The sequence below is a fragment of the Sebastes fasciatus genome, chromosome 17 (assembly GCF_043250625.1).
Source record: "Sebastes fasciatus isolate fSebFas1 chromosome 17, fSebFas1.pri, whole genome shotgun sequence".
NCBI lineage: Eukaryota > Metazoa > Chordata > Actinopteri > Perciformes > Sebastidae > Sebastes > Sebastes fasciatus.
In genome coordinates, this window is record NC_133811.1 from 29,466,729 (window position 1) to 29,492,205 (window position 25,477).

The 25,477-nt window shown below is 39.2% G+C and overlaps 2 protein-coding genes and 1 long non-coding RNA gene across 7 annotated transcripts in view; 2 read left to right on the plus strand and 1 right to left on the minus strand.

The window, feature by feature from the left end:
- Nucleotides 1-12,777, plus strand: part of carmil1 (capping protein regulator and myosin 1 linker 1) — a 33,201-nt gene extending 20,424 nt beyond the window's left edge. For 2 of the 3 annotated variants that reach the window (XM_074612517.1, XM_074612515.1), the window contains exons 11-38: nucleotides 209-303; nucleotides 515-601; nucleotides 692-795; nucleotides 950-1,027; nucleotides 1,161-1,237; nucleotides 1,475-1,579; nucleotides 2,746-2,815; nucleotides 2,902-2,983; nucleotides 3,065-3,164; nucleotides 3,264-3,318; nucleotides 3,432-3,604; nucleotides 3,770-3,838; nucleotides 3,952-4,045; nucleotides 4,176-4,274; nucleotides 4,379-4,507; nucleotides 4,694-4,816; nucleotides 4,914-5,089; nucleotides 5,192-5,279; nucleotides 5,374-5,541; nucleotides 5,658-5,724; nucleotides 5,863-6,116; nucleotides 6,549-6,664; nucleotides 6,991-7,495; nucleotides 8,661-8,697; nucleotides 8,889-9,107; nucleotides 9,260-9,397; nucleotides 11,700-11,855; nucleotides 12,138-12,777. In XM_074612517.1, coding sequence (XP_074468618.1) covers nucleotides 209-303; nucleotides 515-601; nucleotides 692-795; nucleotides 950-1,027; nucleotides 1,161-1,237; nucleotides 1,475-1,579; nucleotides 2,746-2,815; nucleotides 2,902-2,983; nucleotides 3,065-3,164; nucleotides 3,264-3,318; nucleotides 3,432-3,604; nucleotides 3,770-3,838; nucleotides 3,952-4,045; nucleotides 4,176-4,274; nucleotides 4,379-4,507; nucleotides 4,694-4,816; nucleotides 4,914-5,089; nucleotides 5,192-5,279; nucleotides 5,374-5,541; nucleotides 5,658-5,724; nucleotides 5,863-6,116; nucleotides 6,549-6,664; nucleotides 6,991-7,495; nucleotides 8,661-8,697; nucleotides 8,889-9,107; nucleotides 9,260-9,397; nucleotides 11,700-11,855; nucleotides 12,138-12,262 — 3,589 coding nt within the window. In that variant the 3' untranslated portion in view covers nucleotides 12,263-12,777. The remainder of the gene's footprint in view (nucleotides 1-208; nucleotides 304-514; nucleotides 602-691; nucleotides 796-949; nucleotides 1,028-1,160; nucleotides 1,238-1,474; nucleotides 1,580-2,745; nucleotides 2,816-2,901; nucleotides 2,984-3,064; nucleotides 3,165-3,263; nucleotides 3,319-3,431; nucleotides 3,605-3,769; nucleotides 3,839-3,951; nucleotides 4,046-4,175; nucleotides 4,275-4,378; nucleotides 4,508-4,693; nucleotides 4,817-4,913; nucleotides 5,090-5,191; nucleotides 5,280-5,373; nucleotides 5,542-5,657; nucleotides 5,725-5,862; nucleotides 6,117-6,548; nucleotides 6,665-6,990; nucleotides 7,496-8,660; nucleotides 8,698-8,888; nucleotides 9,108-9,259; nucleotides 9,398-11,699; nucleotides 11,856-12,137) is intronic. The other variant, XM_074612516.1, reaches the window with a different exon arrangement.
- Nucleotides 12,778-12,938: 161 nt separating this feature from the next.
- LOC141753884 (uncharacterized) lies at nucleotides 12,939-15,335 on the minus strand. Its single transcript, XR_012590539.1, has 3 exons — nucleotides 14,582-15,335; nucleotides 13,862-14,518; nucleotides 12,939-13,809 (listed from the first exon to the last, which is right to left on the minus strand). It is a non-coding gene; the product is annotated as an uncharacterized LOC141753884 (long non-coding RNA).
- LOC141753883 (secretagogin-like) lies at nucleotides 14,817-24,385 on the plus strand. Of its 3 annotated transcripts, none has more exons than XM_074612519.1 (11): nucleotides 14,817-15,653; nucleotides 18,534-18,604; nucleotides 18,976-19,071; nucleotides 19,262-19,351; nucleotides 19,706-19,762; nucleotides 20,888-20,965; nucleotides 21,047-21,102; nucleotides 21,466-21,511; nucleotides 21,741-21,800; nucleotides 22,079-22,147; nucleotides 22,563-24,384. In XM_074612519.1, the coding sequence occupies exons 1-11, from the start codon at nucleotides 15,584-15,586 to the stop codon at nucleotides 22,686-22,688; spliced, it is 819 nt and encodes a 272-aa protein (XP_074468620.1). In that variant the 5' UTR covers nucleotides 14,817-15,583; the 3' UTR covers nucleotides 22,689-24,384. The 3 variants fall into 3 exon arrangements, with proteins under 3 accessions (XP_074468620.1, XP_074468621.1, XP_074468622.1); XM_074612521.1 differs by lacking the exon at nucleotides 14,817-15,653 and adding an exon at nucleotides 16,844-16,945; XM_074612520.1 differs by lacking the exon at nucleotides 19,262-19,351 and having other exon boundaries at nucleotides 22,563-24,385.
- Nucleotides 24,386-25,477: the final 1,092 nt, after the last annotated feature.

Sequence of the window (25,477 nt, forward strand, 5' to 3'; positions counted from 1 at the left end):
TTTATTATCTGAGTCCTGATACTTTGTCAAATAAGAGTCAATAAACCGTTTGTGATCAGGACACAAAGTCCATTCAGGATATCAGAGGTATGTTTGTTAGCTTATTGATTGTGTGTGATGAAAGGTCAGAGGTCATCAAGTCTGACAACACCACATACTCTCTTAAACCGGGTCACTGATGTGTCGTTTTGTTTTTTCTCCTCTTCAGTGATTTTGCTCAGAAACTGGCGAGCGCTCTGTCACACAACCCCGCCTCCACGCTGCACACACTCAACCTGAGCAACAACTCGCTGGAGGACAAAGGTTAAAACGTGTGCACACACACACACACACACACACACACACACACACGAGTTTTGATATGCAAATATGTCGTTAAAATAGATACAGAGGAGATCCCCTTCATGATAAGGCACATACAGACTGATATATATATAATACTCAGATGAAGTCTTGTGCCCTCTGGTGGCCATATTGGAGTCTATAAAGTCTGGATGTGTGTTACTTTCCGCAGGTGTTTCTGCTCTGAGTGCTCAACTTGCCAAACTTCCCATGGGCCTAAAGCACCTGAACCTCTCCAAGACCTCCATGTCTCCTAAAGGTGAACAGACAGAAAAGATGTAGTAATACTTCATCATTGTCCTGAATGATTGTTTCAGGAGACAGCAGTATGTTTTGTCGTTTCTTGCAGGTGTGAACAGCCTCTGTCAGGCTCTCTGTGCCAACCCGGCAGTCGCCGCCGCTCTCACACACCTCGACCTGTCAGGGAACTCGCTCAGAGGCGACGACCTGCCGGTACGCAGCCGCCCTCCTCTCCTTCTGTCACATCCAACAACCCCACAGTTTAACAGTTTATTAAAGTTCTTGACCTTCAGCTTGGAGATCTGAAGTTTTCTGATTACAGCACTGATGTGTAGATTTCTAATGTGTTTTTTTTTTTTCTGCTCAGAACCTGCACAGCTTCCTGAGTCACCCAAACTGCCTGGAGACTCTGGATCTGTCCAACAGTGACTGCTCTCTGGAGCAGGTAAAAGCAGCTCATACACACATGAACACTTATACACACTTTTAAGTCTTTAGCCGGGTTCCCACCAAAAGTTTCCAGAGCTTTTAGTCCCTGGAACTACTTTTCAAGGAACTAAAAGGTTTGTGTTTTTTAGGTGTGTGCGTCTCTGCTCAGAGGATCTTTGAAGCACCTCTCCGTCCTCAACATGTCAAAGTCAGTCTTCTCTCACAGGTCAGATATTAAACTCATCTTTCTAACAGCAGATAACATAATTTATATTACAGACTACATGATCTCTAACTTTGGACTGGCAGATTACTTCAACATTCAAACAGATGCCATTATTAAATATACTTTAAATGTACATTTAACTCAACTACCAGTTTAAGATGTTCAGTAGTCGTTCTGAATGTATTTCTGCGCTCGAGAGTGTCGACTTTAACACGTCTACTCCTCTCATCCACACAGGAAGATTAAAGAGATCCCTTCGTCCTTTAAGCAGTTCTTCAGCAGCGCTCAGGCTCTGAGCTCGGTCAGTCTGTCGGGGACCCGGCTGCCTCTGGAGGCTCTCAAGTAAGAAAATACCCACTGAAACCAGCTCACTTCCTGTACTCCATAACAGAATCAGAGAAAGAGTTTCATTTTCAATTACTCACCCCGTGTTACCTTGAAGTCTTGAAGAATACGTTTTTTCTCGCATGCCTCCACAGTGAACAGATCATCTCATGCACGCTGCGAGTCCGTGCATGAGACGATAGTGGGGGAAGTGTTTTAAATTGGGAGGTTTTAGCAAAGATGCATGCTTTTGGGAAGTAGTGAGCATATGACTGGATAAATGAGACTTGGATTATACTGCACCAGTTGTGTGAGAGTTTGTAAACGGATTATTGATTTAATAATAATAATAATAATAATACATTTTATTTAGTGGCGCCTTTCTGGACACCCAAGGACACCTTACAAAAATCTGTTAAAACATAGACAGATAAAAAACATTATAAAAACAACAGGACATGACAGAGACATATTTGTACAAACACATAGGATGGGTGATGATGAGTTCTAGAGAGAGTAGGCCAGTTTAAACAGGTGGGTTTTCAGGAGGGATTTGAAAGATGTGATATTGTCAGACTGCCGGATGTGTGGGGGGAGTGAGTTCCATAACCTGGGAGCAGAGCAGCTGAATGCCCTGGCTCCCATGGTGCTGAGGCGTGAGGTGGGGGTGGTCAGAAGTCCGGCTGATGATGAACGGAGAGAACGGGAGGGAGTGTACTCCTGGAGGAGGTCTGTGAGGTAGGTGGGGGCGAGGTTATGGAGGGCTTTGTAGGTGAGCAGAAGGTTTTTGTAGTCGATCCGGGATTTAACAGGGAGCCAGTGCAGCTGGATGAGGATGGGGGTGATGTGGTCGGAGGATTTGGTGCGGGTGATGATCCGGGCGGCAGAGTTCTGAATGATTTGGAGTCTGTTGAGTAGTTTGATGGGAATGCCAGAGAGGACATTTAGTGTTGCTGTTGTTCCATTTTACTTCAATTAATCAAGGATTTATTCTGTTTTCGGATTCCCTGTTCACCGTGGAGACATGAGAGAAAAGTTTTCTTCAAGAATTCAAGGTCACACGCAGTAATTGATATACAAATGATCCTTTTAAGGGTGAAGTATTCCTTGAAGCAATGCCACTGTTTACTGTAAGCTGCTGTTAAACTGACCGCCTGACGAGTCGCTGTCTTTTCTGTCTGCAGAGCGTTGTTGTTGGGGCTCGGCTGCAACCCAAACCTCAGTGATGTGTCTCTGGACCTCAGCTGCTGTGAGGTAAAACTGAACCTCAACACATTGTTTAGTAAATGAGCTGAAACATTAAAGTATAAGTAAACTGAGATGTGACTCTTTCCTCTCAGCTGCGTTCAGGAGGCTCCCAGATCCTGGAGGGTTGTGTGGCTGAGATTCCCAACATCACCAGTCTGGACATTTCTGACAACGGTGAGGTCATTTTACATTTTTAAATGTTTTTACGATGGTTGCCGTATTGACGACTTTGACCGCGTCCTGTTCATGTCTCAGGTCTGGACATGGATCTGACCACCCTGCTGGTCTGGCTGGCCAAGAACCGCTCCATCAGACACCTCTCACTGGGCAAAAACTTCAACAACATCAAGTCCAAGTGGGTGACAGCCCTTTCTAAAAAATAAATACATTCCAGCTGGATTGTTCAGTGTATTAAATAATTAATAAATAATTAAATAATACCATTTATCTCCAGAAATGTGTCTCAGGTCCTGGACAACCTGGTTCACATGATTCAAGAGGAAGAATCAGTGAGTCAAACGTTTCTGTTACCTCTGTTCCTTAACATACAAGCATCTGTTTTATGCTGAAACATTCATTAGATACTTTGGACAACCTGCCTGTAAACTCGTTTCCCCCGCAGCCGCTGATCTCGCTGTCCCTGGCTGACTCCAAGCTGAAGACCGACCTCTCCATCGTCCTCAACGCTCTGGGCAGCAACACCTCTCTGACCAAGCTGGACATCAGCGGGAACGCCATGGGAGACATGGGGGCCAAGATGCTGGCCAAAGCCCTGCAGATCAACACCAAACTCAGGTGAGCGAGGAAACAAGGTCGTTACTGTTAGAAAACTGTTACAACTTCAATACCCAGAAGAACTTTCTACAAAGTGACGTCTGTCTGAATCTGAGACAAATGAGGTTTTTGTTTTTTTGTTTGTTTGTGTTTTTTTCTTTTCATCTCCTCGGTTTGTGTCTGCAGGACGATAGTGTGGGACAGAAACAACATCAGCCCTCAGGGTCTACAGGACCTCGCTGCTGCTTTGGAGAAGTAAGTATGAAGCAGTCTGTCAAGGTGACATGTCAGAGATGGTGTTGATGCATGCTCTACGCACCGCCCTGCCTAGTAAGTCATGTTAATGTACTATTTTCTCTCCCCATCAGGAACTACACCATTCGTTTCATGCCCATTCCCATCGTGGATGCTGCTCAGGCACTGAAGGCGAGCCCAGAGAAGACGGAGGATGCCTTACTAAAGGTTGGTTTCTCTTTATTATAAAGGGTACTCAATAGCTTCTACTGTATTGTATTTAAATCTGATATCACATTAATGACATTCTGTCATTTTCAGAGTTGAATTTGAGTTTTTCGGGTGTTTTGTGGTGCAGATGGAGCAGTACCTGCTGAGGAACCACGAGACGCGTAAATACCTGCAGGAGCAGGCGTACAGGCTGCAGCAGGGAATAGTCACCACCACCACGCAACAGGCACGCACACACACACACACACACACACACACACACTAGCAGGCCTTTGATTTAATAAACATGTTACTGCTCACTGGCTGATCTCTAACCTCTCCGTGACTCAGATGATGGACACGATGTGTGTGAGGGTACAGGACCACCTGAACTCTCTGAGGTTTACAGAGACCAACTCGGTCCAGGACGACATGAAGGTGGCAGAGAACTTCATTAGAGATGCCAGGAACTCCAAGACAGTAAGAAGACATGTGTTTAACACCTCAATCCACCAACGTCCATTAGCTGACTTAATCTCTTGACACATTAAAAACACACCTTCTTCTTGCCCGGCACGGCAAGAAAAAAGAAAAACGAAAATACCTTGGATAAAGAACGCTCTTGCTCTTTTTCCCATTATCTGTGTATCTCCCTCGTCCCTCCAGCTGCTCCCCAACCTGTACCACCTGAAGAGTGTGGGGTCCAGCGGAGCTTGTGTTGGAGCCATTCAGGACAAACTGGAGTCGATGGCTGGAGAGGTGGCCCGGGTGATGGACGAACAGCTGCAGGTACTGAGCTGCTGTTAAAACCTTGACACTAACCGTAACATGCAGTCCTGTAATGCAGAGTGAAATTTAAACTGTACTAACTCGTCCTCCTCCGCAGACAATGCTGGTGTCCATGGTGGACACTGCTGAGGGTCTGTGTCCTCATGTGATGAAGAGGAGCAGCCTTCGCCAGGAGCTGCTGAAGGCCGGAGCAGGGAGAATGACCGTTCCCCGCAGCTTCATCACCACCACGCTGCTGGAGCAGTCCGGGGTCGACATCATCAACAAGATCAGGTCTGATCTGCTGCGTGTGTGTTTGGACAGTTGTGTAACATTTCAAGTTGGTCAGATGATTTAAAAACTAAATGTGATTTTTTTTTGTTCTGTGTGAAACAGTGAAGTGAAGCTGAGCATGGCGTCGTTTCTCTCTGATCGCATCGTGGATGAGATCCTGGACTCTCTGTCCAGATCACAGCACACTCTGGTTAGTGTCCTCTCTGTCTGTCTGTCTGTCTTTCTTTCTTTTTGTCTGTTTTTCTGTCCACTCATCCCTCCCTGCGTCCTCCTTCCGTCTCCAGGGCGACCATGTGATCAGGAAGAGTCATCCTCTGCTGCATCCCGAGCCCCCGATGGAGACGGAGGTTCTGGATGAGATGGTTCTGCAGCCTGAGAAACACAACCAGGGACAGAAACCAGACCATGGGCTGGACCAGAAACATAAGCTGGAGGACATGGACACTTGCTTTGTAAGAAAAACACAAAACCACACAAACTCTTTTACACCAGTCACTGCATATAAGATACTATTATTATATTGTACTTCTTCAAAAAATCTAAATAAAAACCTGTTCTTGCTCTTTAGATGACTCCTAAATCCAAGAGGAAGAGTATTCTGGTCCGGATGCTGCGCCCCGTCTCTGTGGCGTTTGGTGAGTGACCAACGTGTTATAAAGTTACTTCAGGTGGCAACTGAGCAGCGACGTACATAAAACCTGCCTTGGCGGAGGTCTGTGCTCTCCGAGTACACTTCTAGTTAACTTAACTTTTTCCTTCTGATTGACCCCCAGAGATGGAGTTTGACCTGGACAAGGCTCTGGAGGAGGTTCCCATCCATGTTGTGGACCCCCCTCTTCCTCCTCCTCCTCCTCAGCCGTTGGACAGAATGTCAGCCTACTACGGAGACCTTCCTCCTCCCCCGACTCCACTGGACACAAAGCTTGTTTGCCTGCCTGAGCTGCCACCCATGGAGCACAAGTTGTTGGAGCATCACACCAAACTCAGGCCAAAACCCAAGAAGAGGACGAAACCCAGCCGACCACCTGTACGGTTTCCCTCAGGGAGCGATCCCCAAATTATCAGTGATCAGACATCATTGTTTTTGTTTAGTGTTGTCTTTTCTTCAGTACTAGCACAAGCACAGATTTATCATTTATTTATTCATATTCACATTGTGACTTAGCTAACATAAATAGTCATGATATAGCTAATAGAAACTGAATTATTGTTTAATTTATTGTGAAAAGTATGTCAGTGTTTATTGGTCATTAGGTTGTATTGCAGTGCTTTTCATTTTTTCATGTTTGGCCTATTAACTAGGGCTGTCAACGCAAACGCGTTAACGCATATTCGTTTTAATGCCACTAATTTCTTTAACGCAAATTACGATTTATAGGTTGTAGCGGTCTCAGTTTTAAAGCTAGAGTGAAGATCAAATGTAATTGAGTCTAATCTCTCTGTCTGTGCCTCTGTTCAGCGGAGGGCCAACGGCAGCTCGGCGCCACAAGAGGGAGAGCAGAACAGCATCATGGGAAAGCTGGACGAGGGCCTGGATGACTTCTTCTACAAGAAAGTCATTAAACTCAGCTTCAAGTGAGAGTCCAGCTTCAAACTGAAACTAATGTTTTCTAAATTTTTTTAAGATGTTGACGTGCACACAACAACAAAAAACACAGAATTTCTTCACAGTCTTCTGAGTTTTTATCATCATTTATCATTTGATGATTTGTGTTAAAGACAACTCTGTAAAATAGATAATCTCCCAGAATCAGTCTGATCAAAAGTACAGTTGTGTGTCATCTGCATAAAAACGTAACCAGACTCTTTCTCACAATGTGAGTTTTTGTTTGGCTTGTAAGGCTGAATAAAGAATATTTATTGTTATAACGATAATACTTATTATTTTTACTCATCTCTAGACTTCCCTCTGTGAGAGGTCCGTCCCCCAGCACGCCGGACGCAGCAGATAAGAAACGCGACTCCAGGAAGAGCGGTTTCTTTAACCTCATCAAATCCCGGACGTCCCGCTCAGAGAAGAGCCACGGAGCCGTCTCCATCACCCCACCCCACCCTGCCTCCTCCACCCCTGCTTCCCCGCCTCCCACTATTAGCCCAGTGGCTGAGGAACCGACGCCGACGTTCCCAACCCCGCCCGCGAGAAACCCTGGCGCTGTGGTGGAGCCCCATCAGGAGCTCCACAGGGCTCAATCCTCGGACCACACGGATTCTGAGATGGAGGCCTCTCCGACCGCCGCTGAACCTGCCGAGGAGGAGAAGGATGAGGAGAAGGAGAATGTGGAGAATAAGGAGAACGTGGAGAAGAAGGAGAACCCCCACATTCCCCGCCATATTGGGGTCCCTGTGATGGGCATGGACCTGTTGGCTGAGATGAAGGCCAGACAGGAGAGAATGGCTGTAAAGAAGGTGGGTGGAGCCCATGGGTCAACATTTATAACAGCATTTAATACCATTATCAAGATAATATGTTGGTACCAGTAGTCTGGCTAGCTTATGTTGCTGTTTTTCCTGACACTGTCAGTTCCCAGGGCAACCGCTAAAAACTGGGTGTTAACCAGTGATGAAACGTTCAGCTCAACCTTTATATTTCATATAATGAAACCGCTGTGATTCATGATACCTTGTTGTGAAGGTTAGCACTTCTGCTGCTATTCATACATGGAAAAATTGATAAGGACTGACTGATAGGAAATCACATCAATTCAAGTTTTATAGTTACTAGCCAACACTTTAAAAATAAATAGTCCCATTAAAACAATAGTCTTGAAAAGGAAAAAGTAATTTAACAATAGCATTATCATTTTCCACATATGTAAAGTTTTATCTGAGTAAAAATGAAAATGAAAATGCAAAAATCCAATTTTCATTTCCACACACTCGTATGGGTGTTCTGTGACCAAAATGTGATTTAACATTTTAATGTTGTCCACTGTACAGCAGTGGAGTTTTTGGAAATTTAACGTCAAAACTTTTTCAAATTGTTAGAAAATTGTATTTTAATTGTGATTTAATTATTGCTTGCATAAATGACAAATCGGGTTACATTGTTTATATTGCATTTTTAATTTTTAAATTTGCATCAACGTTTGAATATTGTCCACTGTATAGCTTGGTGTGAAAATGAAAGTTGGATTATTGCATTTTAATTTTTACTCAAATAACACCTATATATGTAGAAAATTATACTATTGTGGAATTACATACTGGGGTTTTGAATATCTGTAATTGATTTAGTAATAATAATAATAACTGAACGCATTGCCTTTATTATAATTAATAATGATATGTTATTATTATTATTATTATTATTATTATTATTATTATAAGTTATTGTCTGTCCTTGAATATATGTCATTTTATTTTATATATTATATTGTATCCCTATATTTTAACTTCTGCACTATTTTATGTCTTAGATTCTCATCTTTTACTTTAGGATTTTCTTTTTATACATATTTTATGAGCATTATGGAAGTGGAACCGGAGATCTAAGAATTTAAATCTCCAACATAGTCTGTACTTTTTGTGCACATGACGAAGAATAACTTGAATGAAGTCTCTCTATTTTCAGTCGGAGTCCTTGCTGGACAAGGTGGAGGATGATAAAGGTGAGTTTCTAGTTACCTGTGGTACTTATGTTAGATTTTCTAGCCATAATCAGAAGGTTAAATGTTACAGTTTCATTATATATAAAGTTTCCTCAGTAATTAATTCACAGTTCACAATCCATTACACCTCAGTGTTGTGATAGTAAGTCAGTAGTAGCTCTTCATGACTCCTAACTGTCATTTTCCTGCAGCCAAGTCAGACGTCCATCCCGTTGTCCCAGCAGACGCTGATGAGTCCAGACCAGAGCCGACTCCCAGGTCAAAACCACCCAGCGTCACCCCCAAACCGCCCCCACCCCAGGCCTTAAAACCCCCGCTGGGGCCTCGCTCCTCCGGGCCCCTCAGTCCTGCCAGTCCGACCAGTCCTGCCAGTCCAACCAGTCCCAGGCCGAGCAGCACCTCCATTTTTGGTAGGCAAAGATTGGGAGAAAACGGGGATACAAAACACCACTAGTGGGGCATCAGACCGACATGCTGTTTCAAAATATATTCATTATCACAACCCATATATATATATATATATATATATATATATATGTGTATTTGTACTCTTGTTTCTCAGATGACTCTGCTGAGGCTCCAGCAGGCAGCTCGTCTGCTAAAGGACCACTTCCTGCTCCTCGCCTGAAGAGGGCGCCGTCAGAGCAGGAGAGGGAGAGCACCAGCAGCAACCCAGCAGGACCCCTCTCCCGACTGGACGGTCGGTATCTCCTCATAAACAAGGCGTTAGTAGTAGTAGCAATAGTGTGATTTCATTTATGAGGATTATATCTGACAGATTATAATCCTCTCAGTCCTTTTTACCTGCTGAAATTCCTTTAAAGGACCATTACAACCCATAAAATACAGTTTTCACCTGCCAAAAACTGATTGCAGCTGTTATAATTAACTTTCATGAAGACGAAAACATGGACAACTCAGCCGTGATAGCGACCTGTCAATCACAAGGTAGCCACGCCCTAAAGCATCCCCTGCTTTATGGACTTAGTTTGGTTCTTTATTTAATCATCCTTGTATTAATTCCCTTATTTATTTACTCTTCTGTTTAATTTTCCCTTTTATTTATTTATGTATGTATTTTTATTAATTTAAAAAAAAAATTATTTATTCATTTATTTTTGCATTTATTTATAATATATTTATTTATTTTTGCAATTATTGTTTTATTTATTTTATATTTATTTTTATAAAATTAAATACATAAATGTAAAAATGCATAAATAAATAAATACATAAATTGTATTTATTTATTTTTTATGTACTTATTTCCCCAAATTTATTTATTTCTGTATACTTTTCTTTATGCATTTCTGTCTCATTATGCAAATGAGGGGGCTGTCACTCAATATATCGGGTCAGATATGGGGTCAATATTGTTTTTGCTACATTTAATGACATATTTATTTGGGTTTTTTTTAATCTACAAGCACCGAAATGATGAAGACTATTGAGAAAACAGACAACAGACAGCCTTGGCTGCCGGGATGTTTCCCTCTTATACGTTCTTTCTTATTGATGAAGGTTGCATGACTCAGAGCATCGCTGAAAATATAACACTCAATTTAACAGGTGACAACTTGTTTAATGAATGCTTTCAAGGCCATATTTGACGCCTCCACACACCACACACAGTGCATCTGAAGGATAGGTCCTAGCCTGTACTTGGATATGTCCAAATGTCAGCGTGTGTGTGTGATTTTGTAGTTGAACTTGTATAATTAACTCTTACAGGAACTCAGTATTTTTCCTTAAAACAGAGTTTCTTCTATGTAATCAAAAAGGCGAGTTGTCTCTTGCGATTGTCGTGCAAAAAGATGTGTTTTTAAAATCAAAGAGACAAGAAGAAAAGGTCATTTACACAGACACAAGTGTTTATTACACACGTCACGCTGACTAAGTTATTTCAGTTTGCAGATTGTTAAGTTGTTGAGAATGTCCTTCACTAGCTCTCTGCGGTTACATGAGTACATCTTCAATGGAAAAATAAAGTGTTATTGGAAAAAACTCTTTCAGTAAGTGAACAGACTGAATTCTGGCTTATTATTTAAACATACTTCAACTGTCTGTTGTCATTAAATGTGGCAAAAATAATATTGACCCCATATCTGACCCCACATGTTGAGTGACAGCCCCCTCATTTGCATGATGAGACAGAAGTGCATAAAGAAAAGTAAAAAGAAAAGTATACAGAAATAAATAAGTTTGGGGAAATAAATAGATAAAAAATAAATAAATAGAATGTATGTATTTATTTATGCATTTTTGCATTTAATTATTTATTTTTATAAAAAATGTATATAAAATAAATAAAAAACTAAGTGCAAAAATAAATAAATATATTATAAATAAATACAAAATAAATGAATAAATAAAAAAAAAATGTAAATATATATAAAAATACATACATAAATAGATAAAAGGGAAAATTAAACAGAAGAGTAAATAAATAAGGGACTTAATACAAGGATAATTAAATAAAGAAGCAAACTAAGACAGAAATATCAATTTATGTCACATTTTATCAATTAATTAATGGCTACATTTATTTTTAATATTATTTTTGCTACATTTAATGACATATTTATTTATTTATCGAGTCATTTATTAATTTTGTATTTTAGCAGGTTCCGTCCTATAAATTTAATTATAACATTTTGGTTACCTAAAAATTGTCTTATTGTATGCATTTACGCAATTAAATAATCCAAAATTAAGAATGAACATTCAAATCAGACCACAAAAATCATAATTTCATGCAAAAGACCGAAGATCCAGTCCTTAAAACTAAAGACTGTCATCATTTTGTCACCCAGGGACAAGACAGAAAATTATTTATTCTCATTTTCTGCTTTCCATCAGTCTGAAACAGAAGGAATCGTCCGACAGAAGAATGTCACCCCCCTCAAATCACCTGCTGTGTCAGTTTGAAATACGTGTGTGTGTGTTGGGTGACATATTTAAGGATGTAAATCATCTTTTGTTTGTTTCTTCTTCGCCTGCAGGTGAGTTTCCCGTGGTCGGGGATCCGTTCGAGCCGGCCAGTCCAGAGGTTGAACCCGGCCTCGGTGGCAGACAGTGGTCGTCTCTGAAGAGTTCAGCCAGTCCTCCTGCTGCGAGCGAGGACGACCGAGAGCGAACCAAGTCCCTCCCCGCCTACGGTTCGACTAATCACAGTCCTGTCCATCTGCTACATCCTGTTTCAGTCTCTGCATGGTTGTCTAAATGCTGCAAGAATCACATCTCTGAATGTCTGCTCTGTTTACTGCATTTACACTTTTAAATCAAGCATCAAATAACTATTTTGTAATGTTGTCATCGTTGGTTTCAGGACCTGCTTTTACTGGTGTAGTTTTAGTTTAATTTCTTAGTCAGACAAGACAACATATTTCATTGTTTAGTTATCTTGTTTCTTCATCTTTATTATCCCTCTCTCTCTTCAGTGAGGCCTCCATCTCCGGCAGACACAGATCTCAGTCCAGCTGAGGAGGAGGTTCCCTCTCCGGCCGTTGACCACAAGTCTGACAGCAAATCAGAGGACGAGTCCGACGACGCCCCTCCAGTCTGACACCAACAAGACGTCTCTACATCCAGCTCGGCTGTCCTCGCTACACCAGAGAGAAACTTTAAGGAGGTCAATCACATCATACACTCAGAAGCAGAGACGGTGGACAATGATTTATTTTTTACAATTCCTGGTGAGGCACATGTAAACGGAGGGGACGTTGTAAAGAGTTGATTTAGCACGTGTCAGGCTGTTATCAGTGGAGTTTCCTGACCTCGGATCAGTCCCAGCTGTCCGTCCAAATGGGACACCAAAACAGCTCCATTACCGTCTCTAATAGGACCATAAAGAGCAGACCAGATGGGTTTTATCTGGTGCAGAGACGATCTGTAGTTGCTTAGATAACCAGGTCAAGCTATCCAAAGGTCTGTAAGTCCGAAGCACTGAGGGGAACGAGTCTAAGTAGGTTCAGACTGAAGCAGTTTGGTTTTACTGTATTTCTGTTCTGCAGGTGAACTAGTGCTGGTAAGTCAGTGACTTCTACCTGCAAACATTCACTCTTTGTCTTGAAACAAAAATGTCCACAAATTAGAAAATGCCAAAATTAGAAGCAGCTGGAGAAACAAGAAAAACCAAAGATAACTCTGCTGCTACAACCAAAGTTAAAATATATATATATTTTGATATTTAAAAAGCTCAAACTAATGTTGAGATGAATTGAAAATGAAACAAATTAGTCTTTTTTTTTTATAAAACTATATTTTAATTTCTATAGAACATCCGTCTTGACTGCTAATAATGATGCTAACCTGACTGCTCAAGGTTTTATTTAATTTTAATGAAACACAGATAATGGGAAATGTTACGTTGAGTATGCATTGGAATTGGCTGTATATATATAGATATTAAAAAACATATTGTATTAAGCCATAAGTTTAATGGTATTATATAATAATGCAAATATGTTGTTGTTATGGCTAGTCAGGGTTTTGCTGGGTTTATTTAACAGTCTTCTCCGTCTAGTTGCGTCTGAGCTTTTTTCTGTAGATTTCAACTCCATCTCAAGGTCTTTGCTCCATTGTCCTAATATTAACTAATATACAGTATATTTACACCCCCACCTGTTACTTCACCCGATTCAACTGTTATCAGGCCATTAAATATTATAATTATCGGACGCTATGAGCACCATGTATGTGGGTCATTAGGGGCTTACTAAACCTACTACGTTGTAAAGGTGAAAGTGAAACTTAAAAAACACGTTCTGACACGTAAAACTGAATGAAACGTCACGTTTTGAACACAAACAAAACGGCTTCTATAGGTTTAGGCAACAAAACCACTTAGTTAAGTTTAAGGAAAAACATGTTTTGGCTAAGGCTGTCAATCGATTAAAATATTTAATTGTGATTAATCGCAAATTAATCACAAATTTTTTATCTGCTCAAAATGTACTGTAAAGGGAAATTTGTCAATCATTAATTTAGTATTATCAACATAGGAGTAGACAAACATGCTGCTTTATGCAAATGCATGTATATATTTATTATTGTAAATCAATTTACAACACAAATCAATAACAGATATTGATCCAGAAACCCTCACAGGTACTGCATTTAGCATAAAACAATATGCTCCAATCATAACATGGCAAACTGCAGCCCAACAGGCAACAACAGCTGTCAGTGTGTCAGTGTGCTGACTTCACTATGACTTGCCCCAAACTGCATGTGATTATCATAAAGTGGGCATGTCTGTAAAGGGGAGACTCGTGGGTACCCATAGAACCCATTTTCATTCACATATCTGGAGGTTAGAGGTCAAGGGACCCCTTTGAAAATGGCCATGACAGTTTTTCCTCGCCAAAATTTAGCTCAAGTTTGGAGCGTTATTTAACCTCCTTGGCGACAAGCTGGTATGACATGATTGGAGCTTTAAAACGGAGCCCGCTATAATCTAAAAATTGTAAATTGCGTTAAGGAAATTAGTGGCGTTAAAACAAATTTGCATTAACTCGTTATTATCGCGTTAACTTTGATAGCCCTAGTTTTAGTTTGAAATAACTATGTTTCAAAAGTGAAACTTAACATTGCTCCTGTCATAATTACTACGGTCGCTAGAGGTCACTGTCGTCTTCTTTTATTCCTTCTTCCAGTGATCGACCATGTTAATGAATGATAAAACCTAATAGTAGGTGTAGCAGGCCCCTTCTGACCCACATGTATGAGGCTGATAACCACTGATAACGGCCCATTTAATGACCTGATAACAGTCTAATCGGATGGTGTTTGTAGTGATGAAGCGATGACCAAACTCCACCTGTCGGAAGATGTGACCAAACTCCACCTGTCGGAAGATGTGACCAAAGTGACCAAACTCCACCTGTCGGAAGATGAAGATTGTGAGATGTGGTTGAAAGCTCAGGAAAAAAGCTAGTTAGTGAGCCTTGATTTGAGATTATTTTTATCAAACTGCTATTTCCGAAATCAAGATGCTCAATAACAAAATATAGTTTCGGTTCTGCAGATATTTCTTACACTGTAAGTCAATGCTGCGTTCATGTCACATCAGAGTTATCGTAAATAACAGTTTCTGACTTTTAAATACTGTTGTCAACGTTCAAGTCCACATAACGACGGTCTGAAAAGGTCTAAAATAGCCAAATTAGTGCCTTATAGTTCCTAGAGAGGCAAATAATAGAGCAAAAAAATCAAAATCTATCAACACTGCTGCTGTATCCTCACAATAACACACGGCTTATCACATACTGATTACTGTTAATCACGTACTGCTGCACTTACTGATGTAATATGTAAATATGTACTAACACTCCTATATGTTTATGGTTCTGTTTATAAAATAAATGGGGTTTATATTGAGAGTTAAATGCACAAACTCTGGGGTTTATATTGTTTTATGAGCAGAAAAAAAGTGCTGCCTAGATTTTTCATTTAAGATACATATATATGGTGATGGTTTTTATTTTATTGGGAAATATTTTTGTCATTATTTTTAAAAAGAAATCTGTTTTTTTTAAGATTCAGTTAAATAATATGTTTTGGAAATGTGTCATCAAGCTGTCAAATATTTCAGTATTTGTATGTTTCTACCAATAAATACTGTTTTACTGGTCAGACTCTCTCTTTCTGTCTCTCCCTCCCTCCCTCTCTCTCTCTCTCTCCCTCCTTCATATACAAGCTGTTGAATCCCTCTTTAGTCTCATTTTGTTGAATTCAGGAGACGCCTGAAGGTGAAATCAGAAAACGTCTTTATTCCAGTGGATAACAGATCATCTCTCTCTCTCTCTCTCTCTGTCTGCTGGGAGAAGTGTTTTCCTTTTGTTTTGTCGTCAGCAGCTCGACCTCTGGACGGGTCTTCAGCACCATGGACAGCGCCTTGGACAGCCTGGACGCTGCAGGTTTCTTACAGATCTGGCAACACTTCGACGTAGATGGTAAGAAAGAGTTTTAATAACTGTTTATTCAGCTCATAAATAATGTGATTTAATGTACCTACAAATGTGTCACAAATATAGAACTGTGTAATGAATAATGTCAGAGAGGACATATAACTGATGGTGTAATAATTGTCTTATATGTCATAACATCAATAGACAGCTGTTTAGGTTTATACAGTATATATATATAGAACAACATTATTCTCTGCAGAATACATCCAGATAAACATTAACGGGGCGGTCTAGCAGTATCAGGTTTTGGTGGTTCAGTCCAGATGATCAAGACCCTGAACCCCCAAACTGCTCCTGATGTTGTTGTGGCGGTACTGATTCCCCCAGACTTTAGTTGATCAGGCAGAAGACTGAAAACCAGTTCATATCCACATAATAATATAAAATAAAATGCCTCCTTAATAATAATAATAATAATGAACAAATGCCTCTACAATTACAAACAATTAAGGAAAAAGAAATATTGTTTTTATTTTTCCTTTTACCCTCCTTTAAAGTTTCCCCAAATAAAATACACTAAAAGAAATGTGTATAAAGGGTTTCAGTGAAAATCAACAAATGAATAGAATAACAAAATACAGCCTGCAGGCGTTAGGCGATCGTGAGGCAAGCCAGATCCTTGCACAAATAGCACCTAACCGTCCTAGTGCAGGTTACCTAATTGAAGAGTATTTATTTTGTTTCCCCAACTAGGATGGACAACAGTCTCAATAAGCAAAACACAAACAGCACAGAATCTCAAAAGGGCCTAAAACAGACCAGAGTTTCTGGTTTGGCTGATAACACATGTTGCATTTAGTGAAGGAGAGATCAGAATCAGACACTGGGTGTGCAGGTTCCCTCCTCTCTTAAGGCCTACAGAAAGGGCGTCGTTACACCCTGATTGGCTAAGAGGGGAACCACCAAGCTGCTCTCAACTATCATTTAAGAGCCAGTCCCCACACCCTGCAACAGGTGAACTGAATAATCCTCTAATCACTCAGCAATTCAACCAAAAAAACACCAGGGAAAAGGGAAACAACAACGAGCACCAGAGAATGGGCGGCTACCACAGTGTGTACCGGACTGTATGCTGGGAGGTTGCGATGATGACAGTTGCTTTGTACACCATCCCACCTCCCTAAAATGAATATTTAATCTAAGGAGGAATGTTTGTAGAATAAGTACATTTAATGGTTTGACTCAGATTAATCTATTTCCTCACGTCTGTCCTTACAGACACTGTTAAAGGGTTTAATCGTATGATTAGTAAGAACAAACTGAGGCATGAGGTTACAGTAAGTGGTTGACAAAACAATCTCACCATTAAAAACAGATAGCAGCTGTTCTACTTAATGGGATTCATGAGATCAACCATTTGTGCCCAAAGATTATATTTAGTATGATAAGAAACGCAGATTGGTCAAAAGTCTTGACATCTGGTACGGACATACTTTGGTATCTAACAGTACAACTTTGACATTTTTTAGATTCCATGAAAAATCTGACTTTCATCAATGATCAAAGTCAGGATTGTGTTTATTAATTAAATGTTTTCCATTTGAATTTCTCTTTTTTTTCCACTGTGTATGTGTGAATATCTTTGATATTCAGCTTGTTATGAGTTCATAAATACTTGATTGTGCTCCTTGTAGTTTCTGAGACATTTTCTTATCATTCTACATTTAGTCTTTGGGCACGTGATGGGACTACTGTAGTTTTCTAAAATATAAAAGAGTCTGTAGCACAAACAGTAATCCTGAATGTGCTCAAAGACTACATATAACATGATAAGAAAAAACTCACTTTTCAGGCAAACAGTTTGACCAATTTAGAAAATGTCTTGTGCTTCATTAAGCTCAGAGAAAACACTTCCATTAAGGAAATTAAAAATTTAAGTTGTGGGCACTAATGGGTTAAGTGGGAGAGAGAGACATCCATCCATCTGTCCATCTGTCCATTATCTGTAACCGCTCATTCAGGGCCGCGGGGAAAACAATGGCTTTAAAGTCAGTGGTGGCACAAAGCTAACTAAGTAACCCACATATAGCACTTAAGTACTTTTGTAACATACTTGCTCTTTAATTCCATTTTATGCTACTTTAAAATATATTTTTGGGAAATGCGATTATTCACTTTCTTACTTCCGTCTGTACGCTAAATATGAAGCTACATCCAGCAGCCTGTTAGCTTAGCTTAGCATTAAGACTGGAAATAGAGGAAACATTATATCTTGTTGGTTTAATTAAAACTGTGACGCAAACATTTGTACTAATTTCTTTAACGCAATCGATCTTTCGCGGTTGTAGCGAGAAGGAGGTTAAATAACGCTCCAAACTTACTCAAATTTTTGGCGAGGAAAAACTGTCATGGCCGTTTTCAAAGGGGTCCCTTGACCTCTGACCTCCAGATATGTGAATGTAAATGGGTTCTCTGGGTACCCACGAGTCTCCCCTTTACAGACATGCCCACTTCATGATAATCAAATGCAGTTTGGGGCAAGTCATAGTCAAGTCAGCACACTGACACACTGACAGCTGTTGTTGCCTGTTGGGCTGCAGTTTGCCATGTTATGATTTGAGCATATTGTTTTATGCTAAATGCAGTACCTGTGAGGGTTTCTGGATCAATATCTGTCATTGTTTTGTGTTGTTAATTGATTTACAATAATAAATATATACATACATTTGCATAAAGCAGCATATTTGTCCACTCCCATGTTAATAAGAGGATTAAATACTTGACAAATCTCCCTTTAAGGTACATTTTGAACAGATAAAAAAAATGTGTGATTAATTTGCGAATAACTACGGACAATCGTGCAGTTAATTGCGTGGTGAGCTGCTGTATCCAGTTGATTTGACTACATGTCTGGTTTGTTTTCAGATAACGGTTACATCGAAGGACAGGAGCTGGACGCCTTCTTTCAACACATGCTGGAAAAATTTGGGATGAAGGTAAAGAGATAAAATATGAGGCTGCATTTCAAGTCGATCGTCTTCCGACCAACTTGTTGCATCTTTTTTAGCTTTTTGTGATCAGTGAAACTTATTCTCATTGAAAAGTTGTATACAAATAAGACTGAGTGTTGCTTTCAGTGTTTCATTTTTTTAGATCTACATCAATGTGCCACAATGTTTTATCAGATACTACCAGCAGGGGGCACCAAAGTCAGGAGATGTCAAAATGTTCACATGGTGGCTTTTAAGTGTGCACAAGAATGAAACCACAATGACACATCCATTCATCATTCAGTTTTTAAAATGTTAATAAATGACACTATGCCGAAGTACACAGTAAATCACCATTAAGTTCGTGCTGTTTTCAGAGGGAGGAGATAACGGAGGACAAAATCAGACGACTGAGAGAAAGATTCATGTCTGCGTACGACACCGCCGCTGACGGACGTCTGCAGATACAAGAGGTAACATCACCGTTTCCTCTGAGCTGTTTCTGAGTTTTATGAAAGACTTACAGATATCTGAGGTGATGGTTCAGTTGTTGGTGCGTAGATCAATCTTAGTCTAGTTCTCGTACATTTAATGTATGCAAATTAAAATCGATGCCTCATGTAAACTGGCGACGACGTCTTCAGTAATCTTTGTTTTCCCCAGCTGGCCACCATAATGCTGCCAGAGGATGAGAACTTCCTGCTTCTGTTTCGCAGAGAGACGCCGCTGGACAACAGCGTGGAGTTCATGAGGGTGAGGGGTCAAAGGTCAACAGGACAAGTGGCAGACAGCTCAGGGAATATAAAACAACAAGTTTGTGATGTAAAGCTACATAAGACATGATGTTTATTAAACAGCACTTTACAGGTTACCACTTATACCTCTCATTTATTAAACCAGATGGATGGTGACTCGGTCAGTCAACCTTCGAAAACTGGTTAGATTTTCATGAAATTTGCTGTGAATATTCGTCTCCAGAGAAAGATTCCTGATGTTTTTTGGTGACTGTTGATGATTTATATATTCAAGGTTGTGATGAACATTTCCGAGGGTGGACTCAAACTTTATTTGATTGCATTTTTAGTGCTTTTTGTCTTGTTTGTGCAGATCTGGAGAAGCTACGACGCCGACAGCAGCGGCTACATCTCAGCGATTGAGCTCAAGGTAACGGCTGAGTTAGCAGACGCTGCTTTAATCCTGAGGTCAGGAGGACGTTTCCTTCTGGTCCTGAGGTTGATTATAGATCACGGTGGTGATCTCGATCTGTGATTTGCAACTATCGAGTTGTAGACAGAACTTTAAAAACAGAAGTGTAGCGGCTAGTTTTCCATTTATAGTCAAGAAATCAATTTCAAGGTGAAGTTTGAATGATAGAAAATATGTCTTTGGTTTTAAAGCAAGTTTTATTTAATGCATAATTAATACTAGCACTGGAAAAGAGTTTATATTGAAAGAGTGTCTGAATTTAGATGTTTGGGTGTGATAATGGATCAAAGTCTCATATAGCACATGTAAAAACAAAGGTGTCCTGGAATATGTCTGTTTTGAACAAAGCAAAGTATTTCTTAGGACTATATTATATTATTATGTACAGGGCAAAAGCAGAGTACTACCAGAAAATGTACAAAAGAGGACGAGGCTTCAAAGCAGATGTGAAGTGGTCAAACTGTGTCTTTACAGAATTATTTAAATGGTCATATAAATATTTTTCAGTTAAAAAAAAAAATGTATAAAGAAAGAGTTATTAGAATATATGAAGTGGCAGGTAATCTGTTTCCTTAGTAGTTTTAATTATTGTGTATGATTCTTCTTTTTTTAAGTATTTGTTATTAAGTAACTGTAATGAACAAACAATCTTTTGTTTATTTATGTTTTGAGTAAGGGGGCAGGTAAAATAAGATTTTATTTCATGGAATGTGCAGATAGAGTTGTTTTCTTTGTGAATCTTTTATTTTTTCTTTAATTGTGCACTACCGTGAGCAAAAAATGAAATAAAAAAGGAATTGATCAGGTTACTGGTGAAACATTATGTAACTCCAGTGTTAACTAGCAGCCTGTAGTCTTCTACACCTGAGCTTGTGGCTCTCACCTGATTGGCTAATGCTCCTGCATGGTCCTAGTGCACCCTGTCACAGTTGCACCTTTTCTGGTTGGTAAAATTTTAAAATTAGCTATTTCCATTTTATTATCATCAGTCTTTTGTCTGTTGTCAAACAGTAAACATTATGTGATTCCAGGTGCCTCCAGCAATTCTTGGGCTTTTTTGAGTGTCTCTTTTTGTCCCTTCAGGGCTTCCTCCAGAACCTCTTCCTCCAACACAGGAAGTCCATCAGCCCTGAAAAACTGGAGGAGTACACCGACACCATGGTAACAGTTACACTGTTCAGATATTAGTACCGCTGACATCTTCCACAGAATCATTTCATTATGATTTTTTTCCTCCTGCAGATGAAGATGTTTGACAAAAATCGTGACGGCAGACTCGACCTGAATGACCTGGCCAGGTACTCCTGCTCTGCGTCATGTGACCAGGAAGAGAATCATTAGAGTGACTGATGACACAACATCAGATATTTCATTTAAATCAGTCATTTCATTTCAAAATGTATTTCAAACATGTAGAATACAAAAAAAATAAAATAAAAAATAAAGAAAAAGAATGATCGTACCAACAAGTGGACAGTCAGAAACAAGTAGTATTTACATACAATGAAAAGCGTAAGAAAAATAAATTGTCAACACTTGATGCCTTGATATTCGAAAAGGAGTGAGAAGAAGAATAAACTTACAGTCTCTTACAATGATGTTTTTATTTAAAAATACAGTCAAATTAAAATGAGGGTAATTCTTTTTCTTGTTGTCTGAAGGATTTTGGCCCTGAAAGAGAACTTCCTACTGAAGTTTAAGATGGACGTAAGTTTAAAGAGTTTATTGAGAAGTTTTTTAATTTTACATTTGAAATTTTTAAATGAATTTCTGCTGAGAGAAAATACTTATAAACCCTTCCCTTTCACCTAAATCTCTATATTTATGACTGATTGTATGCTTTCACCAGTAGATGTTCCTAATGTTTCGTGTAAATATTTTTATATATAATATATTCTCACAATTTCTTTATTGTACTCGCTGTATTTGGTCTCAGGATTGCACTCAGGAGGACAGGAAGAGAGACTTTGAGAAGATATTTGTTCACTATGACGTTGTAAGTTTGAATATTTTGATGTTGTTTACTGTCTGACCAGACGGAGACCATACGTACATACAGTATCCTATACAATATGTGTTAATACTGAATGATGTTTGGACAACAGTACATTTAAAATGTTCGTAGGTTCCATCTATCACTTTAAACTGAATCAGGTCAATGTGTAGTTTTGTTTTTCCTCTCTCCTGATGATTATAAAAGGTTATTCACTGTGTGTGTGTGTGTGTGTGTGTGTGTGTGTGTGTGTGTGTGTGTGTGTGTGTGTGTGTGTGTAGAGTAAGACGGGTGCGTTGGAGGGCCCTGAGGTGGATGGATTTGTCAAGGACATGATGGAGCTGGTGAAGGTAAAAACGTTTCAGCCATCACGATGTCACTATACCATTACAGACTTCTATACCTTATAAACAGAGCCGATAGAGACTTTTAGTGATCAGATAGACTGATGGAGCCTAAAGAAGTTGGATACTGTGTACCGTTATGCTTTAGGTTTTATTACTGGCTGTGGAAATCTCACTGTAGCCTGCATGCTGCTGCTAAATGGCCATCTCTGTGTGTCTGCAGACTTTTGAATTGGTTTGCTCTTACAGTATATATAAGAAGGAAGCAGTCCTTGGACTGTGCTCATTAACCTGTATGTGTGACAGTTGTATTTGTCTGCTTGTATTGTTTGTGAGTGTGTATTGTTGTAATGTTTATGCTGCCCTCTTGGCCAGGCCTCAGGAGTCCTCTGACCTCTGTGTTAACCCCTCTCTCCTCCAGCCCAGCATCAGCGGCACAGACCTGGACAAGTTCAGGAAAGCCCTGATGGGTCACTGCGACATCAACGGAGACGGGAAGATCCAGAAGAACGAGCTGGCTCTCTGCCTCGGCCTCAAACTCAGCTAACGAATCCCTCACACTCTTTTCTTTCTTTCCTCCATCAAACCTTCCTCTCTTCCATCTTTCTACTCCTTACTTAAACTTCTCTTTTCTTTCTCTTTTTTCAATTTGAATGTGCATCTTTTATGTTTTCCCATTCCTTCTCCCATCCTATGTTCTGGAAGTGTATCTCCTCCTTCACTGGTTCTCAGTTTAGGTGTTTAAAGGCCACTCTATCTACATATGCTCATTAATATAAGCACAGTATATTTCCATAATTTATATATTTTTCTGTATTAAAACTCCTTGCAGAAGTGGAATTAATGTGTATTAAAGGGATAGTTGGGTGTTTCCCAGTGGGGCTGTATGAGGTACTTCTCCATAGTCAGTGTATTACCATACAGTACCAGTACGCACAGCACTGTAGCGTGGACGGGGACAGCAGCAACCCTCACGAAAAAAGTAGTATACTTCAAGTTTATTTTATGAAATAAACTTAAATAAAGTTCAAGTATATTTCCCAACTATACTTTATGTAAATAAGTATACTTGTAAATGCACTACTTCAATACTTCTTGGGACTAAATTGTATACTCTTAAGTGTACTTTAAGTGTAAGAATAGTAAATTTTGAGTTCACAACTAGTTTACATCTAAGTTGTATTTTGTACTGCAACTATACTGTGAAGTGAACTATATTACAAGGGAACTTATAGGCATGCTGTTATATACCTACGCCAAGTATACTTAGACTTTTCTGTATACTTGTCAGTAAAAGTCAAGTATACCTAAGTCTAATTTTGTTAAGTATATCTCTGATAAGCACATAAAAAGTAAACTGAACTCTGTTATTTTAGGTTTAAAAGAAGTATTCTAATAGTACACTTGAATAAACTTCTTTTTGGGAAAAGGGAAAACACATTTTAGACACCTAAAAAGATTAAGTTTACGCTCTATTTAGAATGTTTTCCTTGCCATCAGACAGCCCTTTCCGACGGGGAACTGAAGTCGTTGTATCCATCTATGCTCTCGCCAAAGCCACCAGACTCCATTGAAAAAAAACAGTAATTTTACCTCACAGAACACAGGAGTTGCTGATCTACCGCTGCCTTGATCAGTTTGATTTTTTTGTGCTATTGTGTGACTTTGGTGAATCCAAACTAACCCTTTAAGACACTAAAGTCACACAACATCTCAATCCAACTAACCGATTAAGGCAGCGGTGGACCAGCAACTCCTGTGTTCTGCGAGAAATTACTGTTGTTTTCAATGGAGTCTGGTGGCTTTGAAGAGAGCATTGATAACGGTTTCAGTTCCCCGTCGGAAAAAATAGACTGTATAGATGTCTCAGTGCAAGGTAAAGCGGTGAAAATATTCATACATTTAAACTGATATAGATTCTTTTAGGTGTCTAAAATCTGTTTCCCTGCTGCCCTCGTCCACAGCAGGACACTACTTTGCTCCCGTGCTGGTACTCCTGTCTGTTACTCCAAACTCCATCTACTGTAGGTAATACAAAGACACTATGGAGAAGTACCTCATACTATTTCTTTACATGTGGCTTTATGCCACCATGATTTAAATATGGATTTAAAGCTAGTTGCTGTTTTCATGATTGCATGGCATGCTGCTTCTTTGTAATGTGCTAATATATGAAACCGTGTTTGCATGACATTATTGTGAAACCAGTAACATGAATGATGATTAATAAAAATTATTAAATCTCTCTCAGCTGCGTCTTTCTTCTCTGACACAATAATTCTGCAACAAAAATTATTAACTCACTGCAAGAGGCGTTTTATAGACGGCTCTCCTGGAGGGAAGGAAATCAATCTAAAGGTGATTATATGTGTTGGAAAATCATCAGCTGTTATTTAAAATATGCATTTTTCAATGGGTTAAAACATAAAAACCATGTTTCGAGCCTCAAACAATGATGTGTCTAAAAATTTAATTTGGCTTATAATTAATGTCATTCTAATTGTTTTTCTTACTAATTCTCTTATTTTTATTATTCTTAATGGTCTCTGTTTTTAATTCCTCTGATATTATATTTATATATATTCATATTATATTAAAAACCATGTATATTTTAGCATCTACTGTCCTTTTATCGTCTAAATTCATTGTCTATCTGCCCTTGTTTGAATGTGTTGCGTGTTTATTTTATTTTGTAAAGCACTTTGAGCTACATCTCTCTATGAAGTGTTCTATAAATAAAGTTATTAATACTATTGATAGATGCATAATGTACAGCAACATCCCAAAATACTTTTTTTTTTAAAAACTTTTTTAGCTCACAACTTCACAACATTTTAATCATCTGTCAAGTTTATTTAATACAGCTTCAGAGTGTTGTTTTTGTAGATAAAGAGCTGAATATGAGAGCAACAACTTGAGTGAAAATGATCTGACCCTACAACTAACAATCTCTTAATCCTTTTTTTTAATTTTGTTTTATTTATGTCATGTTTTATTTATTTATTTATTTTATTTATTTATTTATTTATTCATGTATTTATTTATTATTTTATTGTCTGTGTAAATGCTTTATGTCTATTGTGATATCTGATCAGTTTTGAGGACTTTGAGGATGTTAACTTTGTTCTTCTTCTACTACTTTTTAGATGTAGATTCTAGGTCTGCTGTAACTTCTGTTTTATTTGTGTTGAGGCAGAAATGTCAGAGGAGGAAATCTCAAAACCTCAACAGATAAAACCAAAACTACTTCAACTATTGTCTGTATATGTATAAATGTGTGAAATGAGCTGAAGTGCAAACACCTGCCCAGGTTGTGAGAGAGGACTCCAACCTGAT